Source organism: Syngnathus typhle, linkage group LG18, assembly GCF_033458585.1.
Source record: "Syngnathus typhle isolate RoL2023-S1 ecotype Sweden linkage group LG18, RoL_Styp_1.0, whole genome shotgun sequence".
Classification (NCBI taxonomy): domain Eukaryota; kingdom Metazoa; phylum Chordata; class Actinopteri; order Syngnathiformes; family Syngnathidae; genus Syngnathus; species Syngnathus typhle.
Window position 1 is genome coordinate 9,901,383 of NC_083755.1, and position 14,789 is coordinate 9,916,171.

The window sequence follows — 14,789 nt, forward strand, 5'->3', positions numbered from 1 at the left end:
ATTTGGCCACAACACATGCCCCCCCCCCCCCCCCCCAAAGATGGCTTCCTGACGCATTTTTTTCATTTGTCGCCTGAAATGATTGTGTAGCTTGTAAACTATATTTTAAAATCGGTATACACCACAATGCAATTATGATGTTCAATTTTACGCAAGTGAGTATTTTACTGACAAGAATTGAAGGATTTTTTTTGAACAATCATATAATATTGGGCTTTTATAAAAAATGGCTGTCAAGAAGCTCAAGCGTATTGTGCAATGAACATTAGTCTGACAGAGTGTTCAGCTTAATTTTCCATTCTTCACCATGAAGCTTCCACCAGCGAGTGATGAACACATTTATTTCTCCTTTGTACACAAACGTCACAATGGGGCTCCTCATCCTTACAAGAAGTAGTAGAAGAAGAAAGAATCAAGTGCAGCGGTCATTGTGGCTCATCAAACGTCAACACAAACACAAAACAGCACACGAGCACAAAGGTTGGATTTCCAATAGGAAGAAGTTAGTGTAGACTTGGACCACCGACCGGAAGTCACTTTTGTGACCTTTTCAATGAAAACATGCAGGCCGAGGTCCAAAGCAAGATTGGCGCTGGCCAAAACGTGGCAACCCTCCGGGCCAGAGAAGAAGGCACTCGGAGGAGGCGGCCTTCTCGGGAGGGAGGGAGGTACGAAGGGTTGTGTCAAAGTACACGTGCGACCATTCAGAAAGCCGCGCGCTTGTGCTTCTTGCCAACGAGGACACGGAAAGACCATTGTGCGCTTTGTCCTCCCGCGTGAGACCATTCCACACAACGGCCGCTCGGGTCTCACCAGCAATGTTCTTCCAACATTTCTGTGTGCCACAAGTGAAGAAGGAAAAGTGTGCACACGCTACTTGTGAAGCAGCAGCCGGTCCAAGATTCCAATGGCGCCCGGCGCTGCGGGGTAAGGAGTGGAAGGGAGGGACGGAGGGATGGCAGGCAGGCAGGCAGGCAGGCAGGCAGTTGTGGCCTTTGTCACTTCCTGGGATGGAAAACCATGAGCGGCCTGTCCTCGATCTTCTGCCAGGGACTCTTGCGGTTCTCCTCCTTGTCCTCATCGTCGGGACCGGAGCGGCGGCGGTTGTCGCCGTCGCGGCCTTTCCGGGGCACGGCGGAGGCTCCCTGGTCCAGAAGCGGCGTCAGCGAGTTCTCCTCAGGGGACGCGGGGCGGCCTTCGCCGGCGGGGCGGTCAGGGTAGGCCAGCTTGGAGTAGCTTTTGCCCGCCCCGCCGTGTCCCTTGCGTCCCGCCTCCCAGCGTTGGTCTTTCGACTTGCGCTCGGGAGCCTCCAGGTTGGCGTCTCTCGGGGAGCTTCCGGGCCCGCCGCCGCCCAAGTCGTTGGCGCCGGCGTCAATGTAGGAGTGGCGCACGTGGGCATTGGCGCGGCCGTCCAAGGAGATGAACCAGGCCCGCGGGTGCTGCTTGACGCCCAGTTCCAGAAGCTTCTTCTCGGTCAGGGCTTGCAGCTCTCCGTTCATCTGGGCCATGGTGGAGCCGTCGAAGAGCACCGGAATGGCCACGGCTCCGCCGGAGGCGTCCGACGCCCAGCCGGGGTCCTCGGGTTCGTCCCGGCGGGGGCCACCCTGATGCTGCTGCTGCGGCTCGTGTCGGGCCCCTCCGGCGGTGACGCCGTCCTTGTCGCCATCCTTGGGGTCCGCGCCGGAAGGCAGGCGCATGTAGTGGGCGGGGATCACCAGGGTGGGCACCATGCTGCGGTACATGTTCTCCTTCATCTGGTCGATGGAGCCGCAGAAAATGATCTGGCCCGGGTGGGTGTTGAGGGAGGTGGGCCGGGCCAGGCCGTCGGGCGGCGCCGCCGAATATTCCGGAGGTTTGTCGGGTTGGCTCGGCAGGTAGCCTCGGAAGGGCGGCGGAGACGGCGGGTCGGACGAATAGCCGCCGTTGTCGTTGGCGCCGCGGTGCCGGCGATAGTCGGACTCGCCGCCTTCCACGGGAGAGTAGCCCCGCTCGTAGTCTTGACGCAGCAGCGGGTTGTCCAGGTTGTTGCTGCTGCTGCTGCTGGCGGCGGTGGTGGCGTTCACGGGCAGGTTTTCGCTTTTCCCCGCGGCGCGGCGCAGCTTGCGAGCGGCCGCGTGCTCGGCCAGGTCCTCGCCGGAGCTCCGGTAGTCCCGAGAGGGGGACGGCTCCGACCTGTCGCCGGACGGACCCGACTCCACGAGAGGGCCGCATATGAGATTGAGGCGAGAAGTGGATGTGCCTTGGTCCCGCTTGGCGCCATTGGCCGGGAGAGGCTTGCCGAGCTGCCGACGAGGTTTCAAACACCTGCGCCTGCAGTAGTAGAGCAGAACGCAGAGCAGGATGAGGACCAGCAGGGCCAAGGAGCCCAGGACGGCCAGCAGGAAGAGGGCGTGGTAGGTGCCGATGTCACTCATGCCCGGGTGGCCCGGTCCCAGCCCTGAAACGGCCAGCCACAAAAGTCAACACTCGCCAGCGGTGGCGAGTCACCAGAAGAGAGCATCGCACGGCCTCTTGATCAAAAGCGGTCGGTCCCTTACCCGAGGAGGTGGGGAAGGCGGCCAGCCAGTAGCCCGTCTGCGGAAGCACCGCCTTCCACACAAAGTGCGAGCCTTCCTTCTGGATGTAGCCCGTGCCGTTGCGCACCCACACGCCTGGGTCAGGGTTAGGGGGGAACGCCCGAGATCAGTCAGAAGGCTTGGCTATTTGACGGCAGCGCACGTGCTCACCCCAACGTCGCCGGTACGTCCACGTGGGCACGCTGGTGGCCATCCTGTTGCGGGTGTCGGACGGAAGCGGCACAGAAACCCGGACGGGGTCCGAAACGGGGACGGGACGGCCGTCCTCGTCCGAGAGCTCCAAGCCCACCAGCGCCAGCGGTGTCAAGCCGGTCCAACCGGATTCTTCGCCTGAACGCCAAAACACTCAGCGTTCACTATCTGGCCGTCCCTCCCTCCCTCCCTGTCACCTTCCCCCAGCGCCCATCCATCGACGTTGCAACGACCAACAGGCGCCAGAGGGAATGGTTTACAAGTCAAAGACAACGTTACGCTGGAACACGCGACATACAAACATGTCAGGAATGGAAAACCAAAGACAAGTGCTCTGCTCCGGTGGTTTGGGGGGGGGCTTCATCCTAAATGTACCTGTTTACTGGGGGGGAGGGAAGGAGGGAGGGATGGGGGCAGACTCACCCAAATCCGCCCATCTTATGTGTCACTTCACTAAAATGTACGTGGGAATTACAAACAAACTAAAGGATAGAAAAACACCCTTTGGCCATATCGGAGGAGTCGCTACATCGTGCGCTACAAGTGTACACGCAACATATCAAAACACCGACCGCTAAGTCCCCCCCCCCACCCCCCCGTATACGTTTCGCCTACTACACAAATCAGACTTGTTGTAACACGTTTGCGTCTATCGGCGTCGGATTCACTAAAAACTGTGAAAGGATTAGACTGATGTTTGAATATCAAACAACAGGAAGCGCACAAGTTTGCTCGCTCACGGCCGCTTGGGGCCAGCGGCGTGGTGGTCATCGTCGTGGCAACAAGGCGGCTCGCCGTCGTCAGAGTCAGGCCGGCCGAAGGGGCGGCATCCCGACAAACTCGCCATCCGGAGCCCAGCGCACTCGCCGTCCGCCTCGGGCTCCGGCGCCGGGTCTTCGGCCAACGGGAAGTCGCGCCGCTCCCACGGCGCCACCGTCTGGAAAAGGGGGCGGGTGAGGAACCGACCGAGTGGGCCGACAAGAGCCTCGCGAGCGAGAGACGGTGGCGTACCCTCTCCTCAAAGGCCAAGTCGGGCGTGGAGCATCGTGTGTCCTCGCTGGACACGAGGCGGTGAGAGTCACGCGAGCATGGCGTGTCGGGGCTGGGCGGGCTGACAGGCGAGGGCAGGTGGCCGTAGTCGTGCAACGCGGGGTAGTGACCGGGCTCGGGGGAGGCCGGCTGCGGGGTCGGCGGGTTGGTGCTGCAAAACAGCGGTGTGGTGCGCCCGTCCGTCGACTTGTATGACCTGAAAAAGACAACAACAAAAAAAGGATGTCACTCCAGGGTTGGCTCGTGAGCGGCGGGCGGGCGTATCGCCGCGGGGACCTGACCTGCTGCCCCTCCGCTTGGCTGGCGCCAACGCCATCCAGGTCCAGCGAGACCGCTCCTGGTCCTCGTACAGCTGGTGCAGCTGGATGAAGGCCGCGTCTGACAGGTCCTCCACCTACATACACAACGCGTGGCGTCTGTCAGTAGCAGGGCGCCATCCGTGCATGCAAACGGGAACCCGCGGACACTCGGAAGCCAGAGAAGACACAGCTTCTCGCTCGCTGGCTGGCTGACTGACTGGCTGGCTCACCTCGCGCTCGTCTTCTCCCCGCACGGCGGGCTGCGTCAGGACGTCCACGGCTCGCCAGCTGGACAGACGCACAAGTCAGCCGGGCGCGCGCGCTATTGACCGGCGCTCAACTTACCTGGGCGTGAGGATCTCTTTGTACTGCAGCTTCTCCACTCGCGTTGTGGCGGCCACCGACATGGGAATGACAATGTTGTTGATGTCGAAGGAGCTTTCGCCGCGCCTTCTCTTGACGGGCTGCAGCTGGAGTGCACAAGTCAGCAGCAAGTCAGCAGCAAGTCAGCAGCAAGTCAGCAGCAAGTCAGCAGCAGCACATCCGCCGATGGCGGTCCTCGACCCGGCCCAGGCCCGGCGCCCCTCTTACGGCTGTGCCGGCGGCCGGTAGCGCGGCGCTGTCCGAGGACGTGGACAGCTGTCGCGCGACGGGGCTGTGGACGCCGGAGAGTGCCGGACCAGGCACCGCACTGCCGCCCGAGTCCAGGAAGAATTTTGGCGAGGCTGCGGGACAAACGCATACATTTTGAGGCATTTGCGCTCCATTCCCAGCGGTGGTGAGCAAGCTGGAAAGCAACCAGAGGGAGGGCCACTTCTTGCACAACTGTTGCTTTTGTGGCACACACAGATGGCCCTCCTTAAACCCAGTGGAAGGTCCAAGCCTTCCATTTCCATGTTGCAAAATCGCTCGGAAACATGGCGCACAAAGGGGGCCAGGGACTCACAGTCGCTCCTGTCCAACGCGGGCTCTCGTAATCTCTTGCGGCCGGAGGTTTTGTCGTAGGGTCCGGGCGGCGCCGAGACACCGTGCGCTCGCTCCGCCTTGCAGGCGGCGGCGTCCGGCGGCCTGGGCTTGTCGGCTCGACTCTTGCAGTGGCCCAATCCTGAAAGCGCGAGCGGACGTTCATTGCTTCAAAGTGGCGGGTGAGCGCATCTCGCCTTCCAAAAAGAGAGAGAGCGCCTCCACGAAGATGCCTGCGTGCACTCACTGACTGCCATGAGCGAGCTGGCAAACTTGTGCTTCTCTTTGCATGACGACAGCTTGTGTTTGAGGGAGAACTTCTTGACGGGTTTACTCCTCTCCAGCGACCTGCCGCTCCAACAGCTCTTCATCGCCTGCTGCACGCGGAGGCCCACGGCCACATCTGCAATCACATTCAAGAGCTACTGCCAGCCAGCCAGCCAAAGGCGCAACGCAGTAACGTGCGTGCGTGCACAAGACCCACCGTCCGAGAAGGACAGGATGGGGTGGACGCCCAGATCCATTCTGGACAGGCGCTCGAGGACGGGCAAGTGGAACTGGGGGTCCTCTCTGGGGACGGGCCGGCCGCCGCACATCACGCAGCCGGGGTTGACCCGGCATGCGCCGCCACTTCGAGATGCCTGCACGGACGGTGCATTTCCATGCGGGTTTAGCAGGCGATTGAGCCGACCATGCCCCCCCCCCCCCCAACTGAGCGCCCACGATGCCCCCCCGACCCCAACTGAGCGCCCACGATGCCCCCCCCCCCCCCCCCCCCCCCCGCCAACCAAGCTACCTTTCCAATCAGGTTGGCCACCGTGTTGGGCTGGATGAGCCTCCGCCGCCTCCAGCCAATCAGAGGTCGCGTACGCGCCGCCACGCACGTGCCGTCCGGCGTCTGCTGGTGCTTGCCGTCCACACTCTCGCCTGCCCTGCTGCCGCCACATTTGGGCATTCGTCATCATCACTACCACCACCACCATCACCTTCATTACCAACCAGTACCTGCTGAGGACACCGTTAACCGGCTGCCCGCTTTGAGCTTTCCGAGGCTCTATGGCGACCGGGTGTTCCACACGTTCCGAAGACTCATCCTGCAGGCAGCGAGACGTGCGCACAAACTCATGAGCGGTCGACTTTGCACTCGGTCGTAAAGAAACAAACAAATGGTGCAACCGGGGCTCAATTTTGTCCCGGCTGCGGCTTCATTCGTGCGAAGCGCGCTCAATGGCGAGAGAAATCAATTGACCTGAAAGTTGGCGGGCTCCATCTTGGCTTCTTGAGGCGGGACGCCACCCAGCTCCACCGAGCCCTGCGGAGGGCAAACTTGTAAATGAAGACTGACCGACGTGCGACATTTGTGCTCCGAGGGCAGTTGGCGTGTTTAAATTATCGCAGAGTCTGGTCGGTCGGACGGCCCGCTCCCGACCGACTTCCTTGCTCAGGTTCGAGCAACGTCTGACTGACCTTACTGGCGCGGATCTGCCTGAAGATGTCCGTCTGCTGTCGGATGCGGTACTCCAAGTCAGAGATGTGAGCCTGCAACCAGTTCCAGTGACTGATGATGGCCGCCCTTTCCAGGGTGTAGCGGCTCTCGGCGCGCTTCCATCTGGCCGGCGCACACAAAAGGTCAGCTCTGCCCGAGATTTTTTGTAACGCCACCTCAGTGGCGTAGAACGCACATATTTGATTGACAGGTTAAGGTCGAGCAGGGCGCGCATTTGGCGACACAAACTTCGGCGCCCCGTTCATTGAAACGGGCCAGACTCGTCAACAACAATCTTCCTTAATGTGTGTCAGACTCACAATAATTGACCCCCGACCCCCTTCCATCTACATGAACTTGGTCAAATCCAGCTTTGTGGCCATGTTGAATTCCCGCGGCAAGTTAGAGAGTAAAATGCAAAGAGCAGGCGAGACACACGGCCGAAGCGGGCATGGCGAAGGACGGGGTGCAGGCAGGAAACTGCAGCAGTCATTACATAAAGGGAGGGAGGGAGGGAGGGAGGGAGGTAGCAGGGGCTGGAGTTACATAACAAGAGTGGAGGAACTAACAAGCCAGCTGTTTGCGACGAGGCACACGAACAAGCGTACGCTTCCTGACAAAGAGCTGCTCAAGACAGTACGCGGAAGCGGCGTTTGCGTCTGGCCCTCGGCAACTATTGAATTTGGACCGGCGTGGGCGCTCGCTCTCAAGCGAGCGCGTGTGCAAAAGCGGCCAGCGTTACTCACATCTTGACATGCCGCTGCTCCACATCCACCCTGGTGAGCTCCTCCTCCTCTAGGTCCGAGTCGCCGCCGGAGCTGCTCTCCGTCACGTCCGAGTCGAAGGCTTTCTCCACCGAGCGCAAGTTGGCCGAACCGCTCAGATATAAGCGCTCCAGTTCCGAGGGAACCGAGCCGCTCTTCAGGAAGCGGCTCAGGCCGTCCCTGCCGACGCCGGCCGAGTGGCGTCCCGTCCTCCAGGGAGCCGAGGCGTGGTCCTTGCGGCCGCCGCCGGCCAGCAGGCGGCCCACGGCCGATTCCAAGAAGCCGCCCAGCTGCTGCTGAACGTGGCGCTCCACCTGCTTGGCCTGGACCACCTGCAGGCGCTTGCGCAGCCGTCGCAGGCGGCCTTCGATCTCCGCCTGTCGGCTGCCGCTGAGCCGGGCGCGCTCCCCCGCTCGAGCGTCCGCCGGGGAGCCGCGCCGGCTGCAGCCCGGCCTCTCGCGGTCTGAGCGCGCCGGACTCGGGCCCCCGCGCTCCAAATTCACTTCTTGGCTGGCGGGGCTGCGGGTGTCCTGGGACAAGGGCGACTGCTGCGCGTTGGGGCAAAGTCCCGGCGATCGCCTGCGGTGAAGGCTTCCTTTGACGGCGACCGGGGGCGGCCGGCCGTCGGGCTCGGCCGCGTGCGCCGGAGGCTTGTCGCCGTTGAGCGCCGCCGCCATGGCGCAGCCGGAGCCGGCGGCCAGCTTCTTGGCCAGTCCGTTGACGGGCGCCGCCGGCTGGTTGCCGTTGGCGCTCATCAGGCTTTTGAGCTGGTCTCCAGACAGTTCGATGGCGTGCCGCTTCCTCAGCAGGAAATCTCCGCCGTTGAGCCGCGAGCTCGGCAGAATTCTGCCGCTTTTCAGGACTGACTGTTTGATGAGGACCCCTTGCAGCGTGATGGACTCTTTGGTTGAGGCCACAGGAGTCACATCAGAGCAAAGGTAGGATGCCACTAGGGGCTGGAGCTTGCCCAGGGAGTCCCCCTGGGACGGCGGCGGCTGCGACGACGGCTGCTGGTCTTCTTCAGGGGCCGCCTTACACTTGGGGGGGCCTCCGGCGTGGATGAGGATGTTGCTGGCGTTGGCGTGGTTGTCGGCGCTGGCCGGGGACAAACTCGATGACGGGGCGGCCAGTTTGAAGCGGATGTGGTGAGCTTCGGCTGGGGCGTCGGTAAGAGCGGGCGCCATCGCAGCCATGCAGTGCAGAGGGACGGGCACGGCGGCCTGCTGCTCCACACCCCCCGCTTACTGCCCCTCCGGAGGACAGCCTATGCGGGCACAAGAGAGACGAGAGCACGCAGTCAGTACCAGACCGATATAAGAGCTATCTCGCGCCAAACTACAGCCAGGGGACCACCGGAGGCCCGTCGTCCGTTATTTAGTGGCCCCGTAGGACGGGGCCCAAAAACAAAATAAAGAAGGAAATTGGGAGACAGGCGGGCAAGGTGTGACAGTTAATAAAAAAAAAAAAAAAAAAAAAAAACGGTGAGGGTCGTTGCTACGACAAGTGGAGCAAGCGCTGCTCTACACTGAACAGATTTGGCCAAGATGCCAAATAAAAGCCGACCGACTAAAATGGAAACGATTTTTTTCCGGTCGACAAATCGTCTTGCGATTTGTTTGAAAGTCCCATTTGTTCACGTATCGCCGTCAAATCCAAATTTGCCCCACAAATCAATATTTGTTTACAAACACCAAGGGCAACAAAAAAGCGGTCCTACGAGTGAAGAGACGTCAGCTCGCCATTTTCCACCACCAAAGTCGGTCGGTTCTTCAGAACTATACGGGCATTCCAGCGTTTGTGTTCTGATGGAGCCTTTTGGTCGTGTCAGGCATTCAAATGAACACAAAGCTGAAGAGAAACCAACACGGTCTCGTCATTTCTCCCACAGCTGAGCGTATGACAAAATGGTCTCGGAACAGATGTACAAAACATGAAGTGTGTACACAGAGCACGAGCGGAAAATTACACTAGCAAGTGTGCTGACACAAGTAGGTTCGTTTGAGCTTCTCCTCAATCCGAGGAATGGTTTGAAAACTCAGCCTGCCGTCGCACCGGCAAGCGAGGGTACGTCCACGCGTCCCGCTAAATCGGTGGATTGAGGCCCCGTGACGTCACGGCGTCCGCTTCACAATGTGTCAAAGGAGTCATTGCGTGTGCTACATGAGGAGCAACATGACGGCTTGGCCGTCCATCGCATGCCTTTAGACTGCAGTCTGTCTCCGGTGGCTGCCCCCACGCCATGTTGTGGCTTCCCAGGCGCATTATGTAATCTGCCTTTTAGCAAACAAAACGCGCGTCGTGCTGCCTCCGACAAGCACCCAAATGGAGCTGGTTGGTGTTTACATTACGCACGCACGCACGCACGTCCATCGGCAACAACCCGAAGAAATGTCACCAAGGCTGCTAACGTTAGCTGCTAGCTCTGCGGCGGCTACTGCTGCTGATGCAACACACGCGACCAGAGCCCCAACCGAAAGGCCACCGCGAGCATCGTTACGACGACGACGAGATCCCGCATCCCTTCATTTAACAGCTCGCCAACGGCGCCAAGGACGGGCGGCGGCGGCGGGCAGGCAGGCAGGCGCGGCACGCCTCATTACGCAAGGCAACGTTTGGCCAATTCGTCCGGGAACAACGTCGTGCGCGCGCGGCCCCGCACGCCAAAGCTCTTGCTCGTTCGTTCGTTCGCTCGCTCGCATTGGCCCGCTAAGGCGCGGACAGGTTGGGAGGCGGCGGAGCAGCAGGAAGAAAAGCGAGCTAGCTGCGGCTAACAAAGAAAAAAGGAGGAACCTACCACGTGACGAGCTCGCACTATCCGAGGGAATTCGCCCAACAATTCCCTGCACTCCGGTCGGTTGGTCGGGGGGCGGGTGGGGGTGCTGTGGGAGGGGGGTAACAAGGGCAAGGGGTGGGGGGCAAAAAGGCGGCTGGAATCGACCTCTAGGCCATCAATTTGCCCCCAAAATGCAACCGGGGGCCCGCCCGACGGGGGCCACTCGGCTTCGTTCCGGATCCAAGCAATGGGCGAATCAACGATCTCCACCTTGCTCGCTCGCTCGCTCGCTCGCTCGCAGCCTCGCTCGCCTTCCTGCCTTTCCGATTTCAGCACAAGGCCGTCGAACGAGTCCTACCGGGCCGTGGGTCGGGTAAATAGAGAGGCTCTCCGGCCGAGCCTCGGCCAAATTGCCGATTTACGACGGGCCGAAAGCCGTAGGGCGGGCGGTAGGTGCTGCTCTTTTTCTCTGCTTTTCGGAAGAGACGCTGAGAAAATGGCGGCTAGCTGCTCGCTCGGCTTTGAGCTGACAAACACACGAGCGCCGCACTGCGCGTGCGCAAAAAAAGGCTGCCAAGAGGCGGCCTCGGCAGTACCGCGCCTCACCGCGAGGGGCAAGCGCACCAAACAACAACAACAACAACAATGAACGACATAAAGGCTTCGAACATCACATTCGCACCACAAACACCGAGTCTTCGCTACCTGATTACTATACTCGAGTACATTTGCAAGATATCCCTACGTGAGAGTTTTGTTTTTGGAAAGCTTCTCCTTTTCGCAAAACCTTTTTTTATTTTTAGTCATGCTATTCTTTTGGACTTGTTCCATGTTCTCGCTTCGATGTTTACTTACCTTGTCATTGCACTTGAAGTACATTTTAAATCAACTTTACATGAGTATCTGGACAATCTCTGTCTTTACTTCTATTTAGGTGCAAAGGGTGGGTACACCAGGCTAGCGAATGATTTGATTGTGTCCTTTCCGCATTATTTTCTATTCAAGGAGCTTCCGCAGTTGAAGGAGCGCCCCTGCTGATGTGCGCTTCTCACACTGACATCACGGCAGCAAAGTGAGGCGCTAGTAAACACAACCAGCGCTGACGTCTTAATTGAGTTTTCCAATCCCCATTTCAGCTCATTGGACTTTGTTTCTTGTCCTCCCGTGTGAAACAATGTGTGAACATTTGGACACATGTAAACAGCAGCACAGCCCAGCACACAACTCAAAGCGGGTGAAACAAACGTCGTACCTTTGAGTCCATGCTCGTCGTCTGGCCGCCGTCGGTGAAACGTATTCCGATGCGTCGCAAGTCGACAACCGGATGAAGCGACGGGGACCCCACGTCAACGGTGGACAGCTGTCGCAGCAGACATTCTGACGCTTTGTCTCCTCGTGAGGGTGTTGGACGACTGGAAATGAGCCCAGCTCGCACCCGGGACTGGGCGCCGGCCAAAGTCAGGGCACATGTAGACAAAGAATGGATTGGCCACCACCGGTCAATCACAGCAGATTAACACTCTGGACAAAGGCTGGCTGGCTGGCTGGCTGGGTGGCTGGGCTGGGCTGGGCTGGTTGTCAGGGAACAGAGACAAACTGCTGCAATGCAATGGAGGAGAAATGCACGACTTGACGCCAGCCCATCGATGGCACGGCACAGGAATGCCTAATTCGAGACTCGAACCCAAACCCTCCCGCCTGCGAGCCAGCCAGCCAGCCAGCCGTGGGAAAGTTGTCCGCTGCGCTCCTTCATGCCACCGTTGAGCGGTGACAAGTTGTAACAATGACTTTTCTCGTGGCTGAAGCGCATCACTGATCGCTCCCGCATATTTCGGGGGTCGAGTTGTGATTTCTGGAGAAGAGTTTAGCAGCAAAGCTAATGCTAAAGAGCGAGAGCAGGCTAAGCTAGGCTAACCCTCGGCGACTTTTACGTGACTTCAGGTTGAAAAGTGAGCTGAGAACGTCAACCTTGCTCCGAGCGGGCAGTCAATGTTGCAGGCAACCGGCTCGTGTGGTCGCGACAAGTGTGGCGTTCGATGATTTCCAACAAATACGCAGGCAAAATTGTTACTTACCCGCTTGTCCTGTTCCGAAGCGTTGACGAGCGCAAACCGAGCCCCTGCGCTCCCATTGGTTAGTGGAAACATCTCCCAGATTCCCATTGGCTCGCGTGGCTGCCAATCTGTTTGCATGGCCCGCCGAGCGGAAATGCCGACCAAAGTTGAGCGCATGATAGATACAACGACCAAAACAAAACAATGGCATACGCGGCGACAATTGTGTTCTGTGAAAAGTTGTACATGGCCGATTCAAATGGAGAATGGTCAATTCCCTACAGCCGAATGAGCCAGCTAGTCACGTCTCACCAAGCGCATTTGATACTTTACTGTCATATAGAAAAAAAGACTCCCGGCCCGTTCACTTGGGTTCGAGGCCTTGGATATAATCAACACCGTTGCAAGGCGCGACACCGACAGGCCAATGATTATTAGTGATAAACGTTGATCAGAGTGCCACTCTAATGATTCCAAACGAAAGTACAGTCATCGGCCCAAGTGGTCATCTCATCTGAGGCGACGATTCAGTCTAAAATGGATCAATTTAGATTTTGGAATGATGACGTCAAATGCAGCCAATTTGATTGATGATAGGCTTTACTTGGGCGTGTTATTGTCGTAGCGCACGCACATGTGAACCGCATGTAAAGGAAATGGCACGTTAACGAATCTCCCAACACGTCAAGTGTAGTCACAATAAAGTGGCACTAGATGGCGGTAGCTCGCCACAATGAAAAGCAAAGCAGCAGTCAAGACCAAGCCGGCCGGCGCTGAGCGCGCCTTCACCCAGGTTGCCTGGCCTTGCGGGAAGGGCAAATCGTCCCGCCCCAACCTGAGGCCAGCCACACCTTTCCTTAACCTTCCTTCGGTGCTCGGACTGGTCGGGGTCAAGGCGAGATGACTTCGACGGCGCCTTCCCTAATTGACGTCATCACTTCGCTGACCTGCAAAACATTTGCTCCGTTCAAATAGAAAAGACCTGTCTTCGAAATTAGTTGGCACTTTTAACCCACGTGAAATGCTTCTACGAAGATGTACAGAAAGGCTAGCGATTGTTTTTGTGAAAGTGGGTTTTTTTTAATCCATTTTGAGACTGGCCATCCCCGGCCTGCAACGTCACTCGCGTTTCGGTTTTTAAACCACGACGCTTTCCAAGGGTCCTTATGGGCAATAACTTTGGCAGATCTTGTGAGCGGCATTTCCATAAGAACTCTTACGCTTGATGGGGTTTTTTTTTCCTTCAAACGCTCAGAGTCAAGTTCTTGCCGGGGTCAACGTTTTTTGTTTTGTTTTATTACAGTGATCTGCACTTTGTTGTTTAGCAGCAGCAGCAGCAGCAGCAGTAGCAGCAGGAGGTTTGGTTGACGTCATGCCGGTGCTATTTGGAGAGGACTAAATGTGCACCAAGCTAGCAAGCAGCAAATGCTGCAAACGCAAGGCAAAAGGTCGTCTTTTGTTGCTGTTCTAATGATGCAGCACTCAACTGCTGATGCATCGGCCTGTCCTCTAAAATGTAGGGTGGGGGGAGGGGGTCAAGTGGCAGGTCCCCCCAGCCCAGCTTCAAAGGATGACAAGATGCTCCAAATGCCGACATGCTCTCAGGGGGCCCCGGAGGCAGACGGCCGGCCCGGTCGCTTGCAGATGAGCGCGTGCCATCCATGCATTGTGTAGCTTCCACCAATAAAGACAGACAGACAGACGGACAGACAAGTGCGTTTGGTTGGAGGCAATGCCACACACACTTTATTAGTCAGTAGGAAAAGGGGAGACCTGGGACACCACATAAAGGGCTTCATTTTTGTACTTGTAAATTGCATATGTGTCTGTGAGCGCTTCTTGGACTGTTTTGGCCGGATGCGACTTTCGTTGAGTGCAAGTGAGAGCTTTCTTGTAATGTTTGAGGTCAAGTGAGCAAACGTAAGTGAGCAAGGTGCACGTGCGCCTTGCGTGCCTCCAGAGGAAGCTTGCGCATTTGTCGAAATTACCGTGTGTGTGTGTGTGTGTGTGTGTGTGTCTTCACCTCGTTTGAGAGCCCAAATTACAAGTTTTGCATGTGACAATGGGGGGGGGGTTGTCAAATAAATAAAACTAAATGGAACAAACACCGTATCATGTGTCTGCAGAGCTTTTCGTGGATAAAAAATGAGTCATTTCTACATGGATCAATCGCTTCCAGACCTTGTTGAACAAGAGCATTGTTGATGGAGGGCTAAAAAGAGGATTCTTCAGAGGATGCTCGCGGCGTGCACTCAAACGCTCAGATGGCGGGAATGTGAAGAATACTATCTCAACGCAGCTTACCATGTCAACGGAAGGAGACCAAGAGCGCCGGAGTGGAGCAGACAAGCAGCCGTTTGGACCGCATCGGGAACGGCGTGAAGGGAAGCTCGCCACGTTGTTTTGCTTCCAAGCATGGGAGCGGCACACCGCTGCTGACAACGTATTCACGGCTGGCTCTCTCGCTGTGAACTTAGCGTTTGCTAGCTGACAGAGGAGGCCACGCGGCCGCCGTGCAGGCTGCTCTGTGGCGCTCTTGCACAAAGGAGGGCTCGCTCTCTCGCATTTATTTGCTATCTTAGTTTAGCATTCCCTAGCGTAGCTTAGCATTTGCCTTTTCACGACGCAGGAA

The 14,789-nt window shown here is 57.9% G+C and overlaps 2 protein-coding genes across 6 annotated transcripts; both read right to left on the reverse strand.

Annotated features, from left to right (window-relative positions):
* Positions 1-324: 324 nt before the first annotated feature.
* On the reverse strand, positions 325-2,965 carry LOC133142586 (protein FAM171A2). Its single transcript, XM_061263898.1, has 3 exons — positions 2,727-2,965; positions 2,538-2,651; positions 325-2,437 (listed from the first exon to the last, which is right to left on the reverse strand). The coding sequence occupies exons 1-3, from the start codon at positions 2,767-2,769 to the stop codon at positions 999-1,001; spliced, it is 1,596 nt and encodes a 531-aa protein (XP_061119882.1). The 5' UTR covers positions 2,770-2,965; the 3' UTR covers positions 325-998.
* Positions 2,966-3,131: 166 nt separating this feature from the next.
* Positions 3,132-12,274, reverse strand: LOC133142584 (KAT8 regulatory NSL complex subunit 1-like). Of its 5 annotated transcripts, none has more exons than XM_061263894.1 (16): positions 12,179-12,274; positions 11,356-11,544; positions 7,313-8,594; positions 6,548-6,689; positions 6,330-6,392; positions 6,086-6,174; positions 5,877-6,015; positions 5,565-5,721; positions 5,328-5,483; positions 5,064-5,222; positions 4,709-4,842; positions 4,463-4,587; positions 4,348-4,405; positions 4,100-4,212; positions 3,780-4,014; positions 3,132-3,705 (listed from the first exon to the last, which is right to left on the reverse strand). In XM_061263894.1, the coding sequence occupies exons 3-16, from the start codon at positions 8,521-8,523 to the stop codon at positions 3,505-3,507; spliced, it is 2,982 nt and encodes a 993-aa protein (XP_061119878.1). In that variant the 5' UTR covers positions 8,524-8,594; positions 11,356-11,544; positions 12,179-12,274; the 3' UTR covers positions 3,132-3,504. The 5 variants fall into 5 exon arrangements, with proteins under 5 accessions (XP_061119878.1, XP_061119877.1, XP_061119881.1 ...); XM_061263893.1 differs by having other exon boundaries at positions 11,356-11,669; positions 12,179-12,235; XM_061263897.1 differs by having other exon boundaries at positions 7,313-7,587; positions 7,669-8,594; positions 11,356-12,230.
* Positions 12,275-14,789: the final 2,515 nt, after the last annotated feature.

What these genes read in the sequence shown, in the direction of transcription:
- LOC133142586 (XM_061263898.1), bottom strand. Translation starts at nt 2,769, where the DNA reads ATGGCCACCAGCGTGCCCACGTGGACGTACCGGCGACGTTGGG. An exon ending in GACGTACCGGCGACGTTGGG is followed by an intron (nt 2,652 to 2,726) that starts GTGAGCACGTGC and finishes ACCCTGACCCAG; the next exon opens with GCGTGTGGGTGCGCAACGGC. An exon ending in CGCCTTCCCCACCTCCTCGG is followed by an intron (nt 2,438 to 2,537) that starts GTAAGGGACCGA and finishes TGGCCGTTTCAG; the next exon opens with GGCTGGGACCGGGCCACCCG.
- LOC133142584 (XM_061263894.1), bottom strand. Translation starts at nt 8,523, where the DNA reads ATGGCTGCGATGGCGCCCGCTCTTACCGACGCCCCAGCCGAAGCTCAC. An exon ending in CAGCTCGCTCATGGCAGTCA is followed by an intron (nt 5,223 to 5,327) that starts GTGAGTGCACGC and finishes TCGCGCTTTCAG; the next exon opens with GATTGGGCCACTGCAAGAGT. An exon ending in ACTTGGCCTTTGAGGAGAGG is followed by an intron (nt 3,706 to 3,779) that starts GTACGCCACCGT and finishes CCCCTTTTCCAG; the next exon opens with ACGGTGGCGCCGTGGGAGCG.